This window comes from Fukomys damarensis, unplaced genomic scaffold, assembly GCF_012274545.1.
Source record: "Fukomys damarensis isolate Sample0158 unplaced genomic scaffold, DMR_v1.0_HiC HiC_scaffold_13, whole genome shotgun sequence".
Classification (NCBI taxonomy): domain Eukaryota; kingdom Metazoa; phylum Chordata; class Mammalia; order Rodentia; family Bathyergidae; genus Fukomys; species Fukomys damarensis.
Window position 1 is genome coordinate 17,755,885 of NW_022900925.1, and position 15,975 is coordinate 17,771,859.

At 50.4% G+C, this 15,975-nt stretch overlaps 1 protein-coding gene across 1 annotated transcript in view; it reads left to right on the forward strand.

Moving 5' to 3' along the window:
- The window catches only part of Sez6 (seizure related 6 homolog), a 50,173-nt gene extending 37,005 nt beyond the window's left edge, over nt 1–13,168 (forward strand). The window contains exons 6-19 of the mRNA XM_033762737.1: nt 503–698; nt 4,756–4,941; nt 7,497–7,665; nt 7,797–7,963; nt 8,665–8,859; nt 9,099–9,237; nt 9,342–9,538; nt 10,063–10,257; nt 10,671–10,862; nt 10,948–11,145; nt 11,407–11,445; nt 11,694–11,811; nt 11,892–11,994; nt 12,176–13,168. Of these exons, the coding sequence (XP_033618628.1) occupies nt 503–698; nt 4,756–4,941; nt 7,497–7,665; nt 7,797–7,963; nt 8,665–8,859; nt 9,099–9,237; nt 9,342–9,538; nt 10,063–10,257; nt 10,671–10,862; nt 10,948–11,145; nt 11,407–11,445; nt 11,694–11,811; nt 11,892–11,994; nt 12,176–12,205 (2,124 nt within the window). The 3' untranslated portion in view covers nt 12,206–13,168. The remainder of the gene's footprint in view (nt 1–502; nt 699–4,755; nt 4,942–7,496; nt 7,666–7,796; nt 7,964–8,664; nt 8,860–9,098; nt 9,238–9,341; nt 9,539–10,062; nt 10,258–10,670; nt 10,863–10,947; nt 11,146–11,406; nt 11,446–11,693; nt 11,812–11,891; nt 11,995–12,175) is intronic.
- The last annotated feature ends 2,807 nt before the right edge of the window (nt 13,169–15,975 follow it).

Below are 15,975 nucleotides of genomic sequence, written 5' to 3' on the forward strand. Positions count from 1 at the left end.
ATGAGAAAACTGAACTGCAGAGGGGACAGGGAGGAGAGGACAACAGGAGGTAGTTAGTATATTTGAAATGTTTGGGAGACAAAGATGTGCTTACAAATCTCAGTTCTCAGGGTGACCTTGAGTAGTTTACTCAATTATTCTGAGCTTCAGATTCCATCTTGCATTATTGAAAAAGTAGGATGAGCCAGGCGTGGTGGTGCACACCTGTAATCCTAGCACTCAGAGGATGAGGCAGGAGGATCAATGTGAGTTCGAGACCAGCCTGGGTTACATAGTGAGTTTCAGGTCAGTCTCAACTATGTAGAGAGACCCTGTTTCAAAAAAAAGAAAGAAAGAAAAAATGGGTAGGATGAGCTCTTCCTGCAGGAGATGCCTAACTCAGGGTTGGGGGCTCTGATACCCAAGAAGCACCGAGGATTGGGCATATGGAGCCTGTAGGAGCCAGAGGGCAGTGGGGCTTTGACAACAGGAAGTCTGAATGCTCTGCTTCCTCCACCTGCAGGTCCAGAACATCAGCCTCCGGGAGGGAGAGACAGTCACTGTGGAGGGCCTTGGGGTCCCTGACCCATTGCCCCTGGCCAACCAGTCTTTCCTTCTCCGGGGCCAAGTCATCCGCAGCACCACACACCAAGCAGCCCTGAGGTTCCAGAGCCTCCCGCCACCTGCTGGGCCTGGCACCTTCCGTTTCCACTACCAAGGTAAGGCCCGGCCAGCTGAGAGAGGAACTAGCCCCGACTGACTGCCCTCCTGAGGGTCTCTGATGTTATAACCTGTGAGCTAGGGCAGGGGACAGGGAGGGGCAGATAATGCAGCAGAGGTGCCCAGTGAATATCTATACACGTGGAGCTGAGTATCACTCACTGGACACTTCCAGGACCTTCCCATCTCTACCACCCACCCACAGAACCACTCTTGACTTTGGATCACTGTCATACATTCATTCAGTAAACTTTTATAAACGGCCACACTTATGCTAGGCCTTGTCAGTATCATGATGTGCCCCTCAAGATCTTTGCCTTCAAAGAGTTCAGAATCTCAGGAGGAGACACTTAAACAGGCAATAACAATAAAATCCTCTCTCCAAAGGCAAGGGGGCCAAAGCCAAAGGGGCTTGACAGTGACCATCTGTAGGTGTTTAGTTGCCAGCCTTCCTCACCTACTCAGGACCTGGTCCATGCACTCGTCGGCTCAGAACACCTGTGGAAAGAGGGGTGTGATATGATGAAGTGGGCAAATCACAGACTCAGGAGATGGGCAGATCTGTGTTTGAATCTCCCAAAGATCCTGTGTTGACCTTGAATAGGTCATTTGACCTCTCCAACTCTCCTTTTCTTGCTGGAAGATGAGACCAAAGCATCTACCACAAAATCATAGTTAGGATTAAACAAAATGGTGTGTGTCACATGCCTCATTAAAGAAACTAGTATTGGCTGGGCATGAGGTACACACATATAATCCCAGCACTCAGGAGTCTGGGGCAGGAGGATTGCTACATGTTCAAGGCCAGCCTGGGCTACAAGTGAGTTCAAGACCAGCCTAAACTACACAGCAACACCCAGTCTCAAAAAATGAGAAAGAAAAAAAGAAAGAAGGTGGTGGGGGGAGCAAGCCAGAGTTAACAAGGCTTGCAGAGTGGAGACAGGAGGAAAGCAGAACTCTGCGGCTCCCCCACTGGTATCCTCCTTGCCCATCCCCCGCCCGGGGCACATCATCAGCTTGATCTTTTGCACTTTAACCAGTTCAGAATTGAAAGGGCTAACAAGGAAATAATTGATGTGTGCAATCATGAGATTGTATTGCATTGTCAAAGACAACTTCTGCAGCCCTGCAGGGGGAAACAACTGGCAGGCAGGCAAGCACTCAAACTTGTATGCTCTGAACACCACCTAAGGAGCACTGCTTGCCCCAGGCTGGCTTCTCCACCCATACTGTGGAAGAAGTCGCGCAAGGCAGCAGGGAGCCTAGTGGTGGACAGGGGTTCAGCAGAGGCAAAGGGCCAGCTGAGACAGGGGCAAGCGCATAGGCTGCCCAGCTGGCCTCCCTAATGGCTCATCAATCCTCTCTGGCAGCCCGCATAATTTCACGCCACAGTAACCTTTTCTCTTGCTGCAAATTCCTTTGCACAAAACTTTGGACCCCTTTCTGTGGGCCAGACAAGGGTGGCTGAAAGGCAGTGAGCTGAAGGCCCTGAAAGAGGGAACAGACCCCATGGAAGGGCTGGGAAAGCTGGCCCAGTCCTGCTCCTGCTTGGTTCCCAGAAGCCCTCCTGCGTCCTCGGCCCAGTTTTTTTCAATGATCAGCTCTTTCCTTAATGAGTGTAATTCCCCTAATTATAGGCTGCAATTAGCCCTGATCCCAGAGATGGGAACAGGAGAAGCATGTGCTCACACGAGCGTCTCGTGGGCTGAGGAAAGAGGGTGCCAGAAGAGGGGGTGAAAGGCCTAGTATCCATGCTCCACGTGCAAGCAGTCCAAGCTGATGTTTGAGGCCCCTGGGATGGATCCCCAAAAGGACATCAGGGCAGGACCAAATTCCAACTCCCCTCCTCCAGCCCCCACAGGGTAAGAAGGCAGAGGGACCTGAAAGGCACACCCCTCCTCCATTCTGAGCATTCCTGGCACTGGACTTGGCTCCAAAAACAGACGCCAGTAAGAAAATAACTCGACAGATTGTGGCTGTTCAAGCTCCCCGGGAACGGTTGTCATGACAATAAAGAGGAAGCTCATCCCAGGAAGAGGCACTTTACCCATTATGGAGTCTGGGGGACTTTGTCTTCTGCCCCCAGCCTTCTGCTCCTGCCTCATCCTGGCCCTGCCTGAGAAATAAGGACTTCACTTTCCAAGCTGTGATTGAACTCAAGGAGGTGTAAATACAGGTGCTGAGCCTGACTGACAACTGGCTCATGGCCTACGCCTCTCTATCATTTCACCCCTCAACTCCCTCTAGTTGGGGCTCAGCACCCCTATTCCACCCTGGCATGGAATCTCTCCAGGTCACTGTGAGTGCCCTGAACAAACTCCCAGGGCAGCTTTGTCCACCACTCTCAGCGTTCTTTAACCCCTAATTCCAGATTTCTATTTTAACTGGAGAAACAGAAGTTGGGGGATAGAAAGCAAGTGCCTGCTAGAGCCAGGAGCCCAAGTCCCGCCCCACCACTTACTTGCAGTGTGATGAAGGCAGAGAGGCTCTCCGAAGCTCAGTTTTCCTTGTCTGAAAGTGGGTTAATAATTCCTATCTAGCCTTCCTTTCTCCCAAGTGTATTGTGTCAAGAAGAGTGGGAAAGCACTTTAGGAGCTGGAAAGTGCTGCAGATGTGAGGTGCTATTATTACTCAACATTACAAACAGTAACAGCAGGCTGGGTGTTAGACATTTGTGCCAGGCACTGCACTGCAGGTGTGTCTTCTAATATAACCTTCACAACACTGAGTGCAATTCTGTAAATCGATGTAAACTGAGGCCCAGAGAAGGGAGGTAACTTCCCCAAGGTGGTACAGCAAGCAAGGGAGCCCATCTTCAAATCCCGGCAGTCTGACCCCAAAGCCTACCTCCTAAGAAGTAGGAACCATCCTACTTTTACAGACATACTAAGTAAGAACAGGACAGGTGGAGAGTGTCTACAGTCTCAGTACCCTGAGAGGCAGAGGCAAGAGGATCCCAAGTTTGAGCCCAGTCTGGGTAACTTAGAAACTCAGTGAGACCCTATCTCAAAATTTTAAAAAAGGGCTGGGGATGTAGCTCAGTGTGAAGGCCCTGGGGTCCATCCCAGAACACAAAGCAAAAAAAAAAGAACAGGACAGAGATGCTACAAAACTGGGCCACAAAACTCAAGCTTCAGGATCTTAGTCTCGAGGCAGACCCTTTTTCTATTTACACCAAAGCATAGAGGGATAGCTCAAGCCTCCTCTAAGCTTCTCTCTTCAACCCTTTCCTTCCCCATCTTTCAGGCCAATTTTTAGCTACCTTGCCTCACTTGGTCCCAGAGTTGGGATTTGCCGGGTTGTTTTGTAGGGTTTGCTGTCACCATGTGGTCATGCTTGGTATGACAGTCACACAAATTACCAGGTTTCCCAGGGCAACTGGTTCTATCCCCATCATCCATGAAGGCTGGCTCTGCCTCACCACCCTCACCCCCATCCTGTCTTCAAAAGAAATCCTACACCATTGCCATCAAGCTTTTTAACATTTCTCAATGAACACTGGGAAAGTGTTTGCTGTCTGACTTCAGTCTTTTGTGCTGCAATTCATATTTGTCTCCTACAGAAAAATAATATCACACTTCTCATCAGTATAGGTTTTTCACCATTTCAAATGCGTTCCCATCTATTAGTCATTCCATAGATACTTCTTCAAGATATATTTTCACCTGTGTGCCAGGGAAACCAAGCTGAATAAGATATTATTGCATTTAGTTTCGTATTAATCCTGTATGTAGACTAGCATTGTGGACCTCATTTAACAAATGAAGAAACAGACACAAAAGGTTAAACAACCTGTCCTAAGTGTCACAAAGCTTGGGCCAAATCCTAAGCTTCCCAACTTTTTGCTCTGAGCTTGTTCCACTAACCAATACAACCTGCTGGAAATATCAGTGGTGCTTTCTAGGGAGGAGATTTGGGGGTATTTTCCGGAATTCCTAATGCTTCTTCCTCTTGTCCCAAGTGATGCCTCCAGGCAGGCTGAGGCAGATTGGCACAGGCTTTCACACACACACACACACACACACACACACACAATCACTCATTTTCTCTTTACAGCCTACCTCCTGAGCTGTCACTTTCCCCGACGACCAGCCTATGGAGATGTGACTGTCACCAGCCTCCACCCAGGAGGCAATGCCCACTTCCACTGTGCCACTGGCTACCAGCTTAAGGGTGCCAGGCTCCTTACTTGTCTCAATGCCACCCAGCCCTTCTGGGATTCTCAGGAGCCTGTCTGTATCGGTGAGTGACCCCAGGGGAGAGGGCTCAGTGCTGAGCAAAGCAGCTAAATGGGGACTTGTCCCTGCTCTCCGTTGCTATCTGGTACTTGTATTTGGTCTCTACAAAGAATCAGAATATGATCACAAGTCAGGCATGGTGGTGCATGCCTGTAATCCCAGCACTCAGGAGGCTGAGGCAGGAGGATCTCTGAGTTTGAGACCAGCCTGGGCTACATAGTGAGTTCCAGGTCATTCTCAACTACATAGTGAGACCCTGCCTCAAAAAAAAAAAAAAGAGTATGATCGCACATGGTATGGCATTCATCCAACCTGAACTTATTGAGCACCTACTATATGAAGGTACCACAAGCATACAAAGCTGAATTAGGCAGGAAATCTGCCTTCAAAGACCTCACAGTTCCAGGAATGGGGGGCAAAGAAGGCACATAAGTCACCAGTTTTCACGGCAGGAATCAAAAGGTACCAATGAAAAGACATAAAGTGACCATGAAGGGAAAGAAGCAATCATTCTTAGCTGGGTAGTGAGGAAGCTTCCTAGGAAAGGTGGCACTGAAGTTTGACATTTTGATGAAGGGAAGTGAGTTAGGGGCAGGGAGAAGAGGTGTTTAGAGGGCAGTGGGAGGGCCTTACTGTCAGGCCAAGCTGGTTTTTGAGAGGAAGGGGGAAGAACTCAGAACTGCCCTTCGGGAGAGCCAGGGAAGTGGTAGCCAGGCTGACAGGCCATTCAGGACAGAGGGTTTGAATTTAGACAATGACTTTGAGCATGGAGAAAAGGGAAGAGGTTCCAGAGACACTGATGAGGGGATGGCGGAATCCCCAGGTTCTAGTCCTGAATGATGATGAGGTCTGAGATTAACAGAAGGGTGCTTTGCTGGGGAAAGGAAGACAGAATGTGTGGTCTGTGGTATGACAGGCAACTTGGGCTTTGTGGGGGAGCAGCTTGGGGTTTGAACCTTGTTTCATCCTATATGCTCTTCCTGGTGCCAGTTATAATTAGAGATGAATAAGACAAATGTTCTCTGCCTTCAGGAGCTGTCTATTGGGAAGAGTAGACAGCTCAGTGTAGACAATGCTGACCAAGGGTAACCTGAGGGTGTAGTGGGAATCCAGGCCAGAAAGAGTGGTTCAAATCTGAGGAAGGAGGCAAAGAAGGCTTCCAGAAATGTCCGGGAAAAGTGGAGTAAATTCTTGGAACAGCATGTATGAGGGTGTGTAGGCACAAAATACATGACACAGTGAGGACATAGCAAGGTGTGTCTGAAGATGGTATACAGGCTGAGACTGAAATTGTGCCAAGAGTTGGATTCACAAAGGGTTTAAATGCCATTTTGAGCTTGGACCATACTCTGAGGGCAATAGGGAGCCACTGAGGGATTTTAAACCAAGGATGCAGTGTGGCCACATTTGAAGAGTAGTTTCATGGTGAGACCAAGCAAAAAAGTGGTTCTTCCCTCTACAGAAAAGCCGAGACTTACCCTATCCCCCAGGAACATTGATAGGTTACAATATTCTGCTGTCTGGAGTATGTGGAGGCAATGGTACCAAGAATTGGTAGGTAGCCTGGTCTTGAAATTGGGAGAGGAAAGCACTGCCTGTAACCAGCTACTTCCTGCCTCAGGCCCCTTCTCTGGCCACATTTAACTAGCAGGAGCTTATGGCCAAGTAATACAGTAACCCTCACTGCTAGGTCCAGGCAAGCAGCTCAGTCTCTTCTTGGGAAGAGAGGACAGTCCCAGGCCAGTGGAGTCAATCTGGCAAGGTCTTCAGGGATCAGCTCAGGAATGAGTGTAGTGATGCCTGGAGAGCTATTTCAGGAAGAGTCAGAGGCCATCTGTGGCTCCCAGTGTCTGCCAAGAGCACAAAGCGTTGGGGTGGATGGCAGGCACATCCGGTATTTGTCATCCCTGACTTAGCCCTCCCCCCCTTTTAAAATCCATTCACTTATTTTACTCATCCAACACTGAACACCAACTCTGTGCCTAGATTGCAAAGTCCTGGTCCCTGCGCAAGAGGGCCCTATTTAAGGGACAGACTCAAATAAATAATAGTATGCTATTGGAACAGTATTGTAAGGTTGGGGATCAGACCCAGGGCCTCACATATGCCAAGCAAGCCAAATAAATGGTTTTAGAAAGTGGCATGAAGCAAAGATAGAAATATCCAAGGAGACTGGAATCTAGAGGAAGGACCTTAATAAAACATGCCTGGAAGGAGCAAGGGAAGGCCTCCTGGGGAGAAGCTTCATCAGAGAAGGAAAGTAGCTTAGCCTAGGCCATGGAGCTAGGCAGTGACAAGCCTACTTACAGTATATAAAAAAAAAGTTGCACATGAAGTCTCAGGTATGTGAACAGTTAGGAGGTACAGTGCTGGGGTCCAGGCTGCTTTGAGCTACAGAATCATGGGGCTAAAAGATTGACCTTCAGGACCATGACAACAAAGTTGGCAAGGAGGCAAAAGTCCCTGCTGCCCCACACAAAGGGTACAAGGTTGGGATGGGAGGAAGGTTTGCCTAGGATGCAGTCAGGGGCCTAGCCTAAGTGCATTTCCATCTCACAGCTGCCTGTGGTGGTGTGATCCGAAATGCCACAACTGGCCGCATTGTCTCTCCGGGCTACCCGGGCAACTATAGCAACAACCTCACCTGCCACTGGCTGCTTGAGGCTTCTGAGAGTCAGAGGCTGCACCTGCACTTTGAGAAGGTTGCTCTGGCAGAGGATGATGACAGGTGAGGGGCTATCCTGATGGGATGGGAGTGCCTGACCTGGTAATATCCTGCTGCAGGGATTCTCCCCAAACCTGGGGCCATACCCACCTGGGTCAGCAGCCAGCCACAAAGCTACCATTCTCCTGGCCCAGGCTTATCATTCGCAATGGGGACAACGTGGAGGCCCCACCTGTGTATGATTCCTATGAGGTGGAATACCTGCCCATCGAGGGCTTGCTCAGCTCTGGCAGACACTTCTTTGTGGAACTCAGTACAGATAGCAGCGGGGCAGCTGCCGGCATGGCCCTGCGCTATGAGGGTGAGCCTTCTGGAGCGTGATGGGGAGCAGGGGGCTATGGTCTTTCTCCTACACCTTCCTCGTGTGTGCCTCCATTCCATCAGTCCAAGTTGGCCTCTGTTCCCTGCCCCTCCACCCAGGACCAGAACCCCATCCTTGCTGGAGAACCTTGCCTAGATCCAGGCTCTCTGGTCCAAGAGAATTAATTCTCCAGGTTTTCAAAGCAAAAAAGACCCCAATACTTGAGAAGGAATGGTTTTAAGGCATACTCTAGACCCATGCATGCTTATATTCATTCACCGCCCCCTCAAAAAAAAATTTAATTTACTGAGGCCTCTTGAACTAAGCATAAAACTAGGTAATGGGAATACAAGTGATTAAGATGGTCTCCTGCCACGTGTGGTGCACACCTGTCATCCCAGCACTTGGGAGGCTGAGACAGGAGGATCGCTGTGAGTTCAAGACCAGCCTGGGCTACATAGTGAGTTCCAGGTCAGTCTCAACTACATAGTGAGACCCTGTCTCAAAAAAAAAAAAAAAAAGATGGTCTCCTGAGCATAACAGGAATGGATGCCTGAGGCTATTTTCCTCCACCTTCGGCTCTAAGCCTTTGACATGTTTGTACTCAGAAGAGAAAGGCCCTTGAGAGGGGGAAGCAGGATGCCTGCTCTCTGTATTTATCCCAGTCGAGGTTAAGCCAGGATGGGCCCTGTGGTTTACAGCCTTCCAGCAGGGCCACTGCTATGAGCCCTTTGTCAAATATGGCAACTTCAGCAGCAGCGCACCCTCATACCCTGTGGGTACCACTGTGGAGTTCAGCTGTGACCCTGGCTATACCCTGGAGCAGGGCTCTATCATCATTGAGTGCATTGACCCCCACGACCCACAGTGGAATGAGACAGAGCCAGCCTGCCGAGGTCAGTAGACACCAGTGGGTAAGCTTGCTGGGGTAGTAAGTGGGGTGGGCACCAGAAAGTCAGCTGCAGAGCCTGGGGTCACAGGGGCCCTGTGACATTTGTGACTCAGCCTTCACCCTGAGGAGGGGGTGGGGGTTTCCAGCAATAGGTGGGCACTCCTACAGGCAGGTGGCAGCCCCAGGATGTGGCACTGGAGGGAACAGAGGAGACATGCCTCCCAGGCCTCTTCTGCCTTCCAGCTGTGTGCAGTGGGGAGATCACAGACTCGGCTGGCGTAGTCCTCTCCCCGAACTGGCCAGAGCCCTATGGCCGAGGACAGGACTGCATCTGGGGTGTGCATGTGGAAGAGGACAAGCGCATCATGCTGGACATCCGAGTGTGAGTGACTCTTGGGTCAGGCCAAGCCAACTCTTGAGATCTGATCACATCTCTTGTGCAGCCCATCCTGGGGCCTGCCCTCTCCTGACAGTCCTCCTCCACAGGCTGCGCATAGGCCCTGGTGATGTACTTACCTTCTATGATGGGGATGACCTGACAGCCCGGGTCCTGGGCCAGTACTCAGGGCCACGTGGACACTTCAAGCTCTTTACCTCCATGGCTGATGTCACCATCCAGTTCCAGTCGGACCCTGGGACTTCAGTGCTGGGTTACCAGCAAGGATTTGTCATCCACTTCTTTGGTGAGCTTGACCCTGCCTCACTCAGAATGCAGACCCCAATCCATGGCAAGTCAAAGAGGCCAGGGCAGTAAGGAGCTGGAGTGCTCTTTCTAACAAGAAAAAGCTGGAAAGGCTCCAGGTATCGCCAGAGAAAAGGAGCCTTGTGTTGCAGCATGAGATTTGGAGAAGCAGCAGCAGAGCCTCCTAATGAAAATAGGGAACTAAGGAAACATTTTGGTTTCTACCTGACACTCTTTAGTAGAAGTGATCATTTCCCTCACCCGACCTGGTCCCGTCTCTCAGATCTAAGGAACTTGCCAAGATATTTTGGAAGTAAAGCCAAAGCCCAAATGCTAACCCCGGAATCTAGGAGACAGAGATGCTGGGACAAGGAGATGCCCTTGACTAGGGAGGAATGAATCTCTGAGCCCACCCAGGCCAGTCTGAGCCTAGGACAACATGGCAGGGTGCCCTCAGGGTGAAAGAGCTATCACAATCACTTTGGAATTAGCCCAGATTGCATCTTGCCACCTCTGTGCCCACAGAGGTGCCCCGCAATGACACATGTCCAGAGCTGCCCGAAATCCCCAATGGCTGGAAGAATCCATCACAGCCTGAGCTGGTGCACGGCACTGTAGTCACTTACCAGTGTTACCCTGGGTACCAGGTGGTAGGATCCAGTGTTCTCATGTGCCAGTGGGACCTAAGCTGGAGTGAGGATCTGCCTTCATGCCAGAGGGGTAAGTACCTGTTCCCCAAGTTCCCCAGCCCAACACAATCTCCGTGCATCATTACAGGGTTCTGAGAGAATCCAGTGAGCTGTCCTCAATGTGTTAGTGGTATCCTTGAAATTCTTTTACCTCTTTTAGTCTGTTTCCTCAGCCATTAAATGGAGATGATGTCTTTTCATAGCATTATCAGTCAAGTACTCCAAGTATTTTGTTTCTGGTTGATAGTCAATCAATTTGACCCTAATGAATGGGAAAGGGACAATGGGTTTGTTAACTCTAATAAATGGGAGGGGAGACACCAGGAAAATGATAGAAACACTGTATTCGGAGGATAAGCTGTTAGCTGGCCTGGAACAAAACAAGGGTGGACTGGCCCTTGCTCAGTCCTTGAGTTACTTCTGTTCACCGTTGCCTACCCTTAGTGACTTCCTGTCATGACCCTGGGGACGTAGAGCACAGCCGACGCCTCATATCCAGCCCCAGGTTTCCTGTGGGAGCAACCGTGCAGTATATCTGTGATCAGGGTTTTGTGCTGACGGGCAGTGCCATCCTCACCTGCCATGACTGCCAGGCTGGCAGCCCCAAATGGAGTGACCGGGCTCCCAAATGTCTTTGTAAGTATCAGATGGATAGGCAGGGAGGATAAAAGATGCTGGCCCAGCAGCCTGGCATCCTCACTGGACTCTGCCTCCTTCACAGTGGAACAGCTCAAGCCATGCCATGGCCTCAGTGCCCCCAAGAATGGTGCTCGAAGTCCTGAGAAGCGGCTACACCCAGCAGGGGCCACTGTCCACTTCTCATGTGCACCTGGCTATGTGCTGAAAGGCCAGGCCAGCATCAAATGTGTACCTGGGCACCCTTCACACTGGAGTGACCCTCCACCCATCTGTAGGGCTGGTGAGTGCTCTGTTACCCCCCAACCCTGGTGGGCTGCTCTAGCAAAGACGTCCAGTATTGAGAACCAGAACCATCTCCATATCCCCTTCATGTTACCATCAGTCTTCCCAGTCTCTGACCTGGCATCATCAAGACAAACGCTGGAGTAGGTTCTCCTTGGACAGACCCTTCCCACGATCAGCCCACTACCTCTGTCCCTTGAATAAGTGGTTTGGCCCCCTGGGCTCACCCACTGTCCTTGGCCCTCCCCTCTTGTTCCAGCCTCTCTGGATGGGTTCTACAACGGCCGTAGCCTGGATGGTGAGTTCTTGCCCTTGAGACTAGAGAAGTGGTCTCCCTGGTACCTGGTTCTCACAACTTCCAAGCCATGGGTTCTCATGGCAGATGGAAGGCAAAGAAAGAGATCTGGGTCTACCAGGGCAAAAGCTCCTTCTCTAACTCCAGCCAGCTAAAGGAAACTGGTATCTGGCTGCCCTTGGGCACAGGTGAAGGGAAGTGGGCTTTAGATGACAAGATCTCTGCTCCAATCCCAGCCTCTGTATTTTTAGTCGCCAAGGCACCTGCTACCTCCAGTACCCTGGATGCTGCCCACATTGCAGCTGCCATCTTCCTGCCACTAGTAGCAATGGTGCTGTTAGTGGGAGGTGTGTACCTCTACTTCTCCAGGTAAGTCTGGCCTCTCTTCCTATTCTGCATACCTCACTCCTGCCCTGCACTCCTGACTTACAAGCTTCTCTGCCCCACAGGCTCCAAGGAAAAAGCCCTCTGCAGCTGCCCCAAACACGTCCTCGTCCATACAACCGCATCACCGTGGAGTCAGCATTTGACAATCCAACTTATGAGACTGGAGTAAGTACTTATGCCAGCCTTGACATCCTATCCAGGACTCAGCTCCCTGCTTCCTTGGGCAGATGATACTCCTGAGGGTCCCACCAAAGCCTCTCTTTTTCCCTTTTACTTGGGAAGGTGGACTGGGACCTGGCAAATCTTATACAAGTTTCCAACTCCCAGCAGTCTCTTTCCTTTGCAGGAGATGAGAGAATATGAAGTCTCCATCTAGGTGGGGGTAGCCTGGGGAAGCTCACTCAGGCCAGCCTCATGGTCCAGCAGCAGGGCTTCTGGCTTTCTGCTGTCCCTTCATCTCTTTTACATACCACCTGGGAAGAGATGCCACCAATCCCTCATGAAGTTGTGCCCATCCCTGCCTGCAGTGCCCATCATGGCCTATTTTCTTGGTACCACTGCCCACTTAGGGCCCATCCTTGGGCCCTAGTCAGGGGGTACCTGACTGAGTAGAACACAGCTGGAGCACGTCATCAACAGCCAGTATCCTCCTGACCCTCCTGCCTGGAAGTCATAGACAGAGCAGAAGCACTTTTCTCCATATGGCCACTATCCACCCCTGGCATGCAGGACTCTCCAGCCAGGTGGGTGGTGGCAGAAACTGCACCAGGGTGCTCCTCACAGGGCCATCACAAGTGGCCAAAACTGCTCTCAGTGGTGACCTCTGGGCAGTCCTGGCATGCCAACATCAGCCCCTAGGGTTCTCTAAAGCTCCAGAAATGGACATTTCTGCATCCTGCTCCATCCTGGTGGAGGCAGTAATTCTAAGAGACCCTAAAGGGGCTCAGAGACTCTACCGCAAACTCAGATTGGGCTTCACTGGGTACACATGCTCCACACCAAAGCAGGATGCCCCACTGCTCCCTGGCAGCCCTAAACCCTGGAGGGAGCCCTTCCCCTGATGTGTATCTGGCTCTTACAAACACTCCCTTTCCCTCTAGTCCCTCCTCCTGCCACTATGTTATGCATAAGGGGAATAGGTAGGTATATTCTGGAGAGGAACAGAGGTCCAAAGACCCAGGAATTTGGCATGGAACAATGAAGAGAGCCCCAGGGCTGGCTGAAGGCCACTTTGTACCTATAATGTACTATATGGGGTCTGGGCTCCAGCCAGAGAATGATCTTTTATTTCTGTTGTTTCCTTATTAAAATGGTGTTTTTGAAAAAAAAAATCAAGCAATTTCCAAGTGGATGGTGCTTTCTTGGAAGGAAGGGAGGTGGTAAATAAGTGGGATATAGATCTCAGGACCAGAAAGCATGTGGAACCAATCAATCATCCTTAGATTTTATTTAAAAACCAGTTACAGGCTCTTGAACAGGAACCACTGTCCCAAAAGGTCAGTGCAACAGAGGCCCCAATGGATCATGCCATAGGGGTGTGGGAACCCAGGAACCCAACTCTTCATGCACCCCAATGCCTCCTCTCCTCTTTGGCAGGTCTAGAACTCAGGCTGGCACACTACCAAGCCCCTTCTCAATGCCACTGGACTGCTGACAAGGTCCAGGAAACCTGCCGCTTCTCTCCTTTTCTTCTTCAGGGCAATGCAGCTTAAGGGTTTGGCGCTTAAGTTTCTTCGGGCTCTGGCAAGAGGTGCCCATGCAGGATCTACTTAAGTCTGGCCCTTCCCTATGACTCTCCAGAGCCTCCTAAGATGAAAGTATCTGCCCAGAACATACACAATCCATGTTTAGAGGTGTACCCAGAGAAAGAGCAGAAGGCAGGAAACGGAGTTATGGGAACTCAGAAGCCAGATGACAAAAATCCCTGATAAAAATTAAGAGCACTAAACTGTGCATGGTGGTGTACGGCTGCAACCTTGATCAGGAGGCAGAGGAAGTAGGCTTGCAAACTGGACACAAGCCTGGGTAACTTATGAGACTCTGTCTAAAATAAATAAATAAATAATAAAATTTTAAAATATCAAAAAAGAAACAAAGATTAGTAGCAATTAGCACCTCTGCTTCTAGAAGAAGCTGAGAGGTATTAACCCCAAGTCGTATCCAACCTCTGGCTCTAACACATGCCACTCTGAAGGACAGACGCTCCTGTTCCTGCACAGCATAGTGCCTAAATAAGCCACAAGAGGTCGCTTCCGAAGGCATCTGTAAGCCACCTGCTCTCCCCAATTCTTCCTGAACATTCGGGGCTGGAGCTCTCCAAGGTGGCACCAATTCCTGCCCCCTCACTGAGCTGACCTCACCCTCCAAGCTCGGAACAGAAAGGTTTGTGTCGTGATTAGCTCCTAGGGCATTTGTCAACACGGCCTAGTCATATTTCTATCACTAGCCCCCTGCTCCTGTTCTCAGCTCTAACTGATGGTGTTGATCAAAGCTAAGCTTTGCTATGTGCCAGTGACTTCCTTCTCCGCTCCATAATGCCTTCAGGCTGACACAGCAGCACAGCTGACCTCTGAGCAGTAGGAAGAAAGCCAGTGAGAAAGGGCACAGGAAGTTACAACTTCTGAGGGCCTGTGGCATGAAGTACAGCCCCAGGAGGGATAAGCTCTGGCCTCTTCCACACAAGTAATCTAGCTCAGTCCTTCCCTCTCTGAAGGTCACACTTCTAGCTTATAACTGACTACAGTCTACTGGGGCCAACAGGGTCATCAAAAAAAGAAAAACAGGCCAAGTTCACACACACTGGCATCCCTATGCTACCCTACCTAATGTATCCTCCGTTTTGTCCAAAAAGAAGGAAAAGCAACCATTCCTCGGTCAGTAGACAATAACTAGCTGGTGAATCAAGAAATCTGTTTCATTCTTAGATCTGCTTTAAATTCACTATGTGACTTAGGCAAACCATTGTTCTTCTCTGCATCTAGAAATGAAGAGATTAAATCGGATGGTCTCTTCCACAACTCTGAGAATGCGATGTGATATAACATTAAAAGTGAACAGGTCAGATACACATAAACAATGTCAATTAAATCCCTAGAACCAGGCACAACCATGCAGTTTTCTCCTCCACTGCTTCATCCACAGTCTGAGCAGTATCTGAGGGGATCCCGAAACATGAATCCCCGCCCAGAATGCGAGGTGAAAGCCTTAGACTACAAATCCCAATATGCTTGGTGGCAGCTTAAGTATCCCTTTCCGGCATTACTCTTAGTCTAGCCTATCATACGTTGCGTCGCAAGCCCACGGAACTATGACTCCCACAATCCATCAGACCCGTTGCGATTCTTGTTCCCAACAAGCTATATGCTTCCGTTCGCCCTTTGAACCCTTCACGCATTGCAAACTGGGAGTTGGAGTTCAATGTAGGCAGGTAGCTGGGCGTTGTCAAGATTACGGAGTCTCGGCCTTTGGGTTTTGAAGAGCAGTTCGCAGGGACAATGGTCGAGAGGGTAATAATGGGTAGGCAGAACTTTGCACAGTGCCATCACCACTCAAGGCAGAGATGTTCCGGTTAAAGTTAACTCTTGGGATCAGGAGGAAAGTGGGAACCCAGCAGCCCCTCTACCCGCCACCGAAAGCGTCGAGCCCCCCACCCCGCAATTGCTTTTCTCTTTACCAATATGGCGGTCTCGCCCGGCCACACCTAATGCTGAACCAAATGGCCCAGTACAACATCCTTATGAATACTGCTTATATCGACAGCCTACCAGCTCCGTCCAACACCACGCCTTGCTCATTCCTGCTCGTGCTGGGAACTCCAAGAGTTTAGTAGTCCTATCCCATTACCAAAATGGCGAAAGAAGCAGCTTTCTTTTGAGAGCCTACAGGTGTCAATACGCCTGCGCGGGAGTCGACCCAACACGCCTGCGCACGAAAGGAGTCCTCTAGATCTACAAACACCAATAGATGAAGAGTGCCCAGGCTTTTGCGGCTGCGCCATGACCCTTTGCGAGCTTCTCCAGGCGCCTGCGCAAAGCCTCGGGTCCCGCCCTTTTAGCTCAGTACGCTGGCGCAGGGTAGAAAGGCGGGGCTTCGGGACTCCAGACGAATGCCAGCGCGGCTGCGCGCTTGGGGGTACTCCCTCACCGC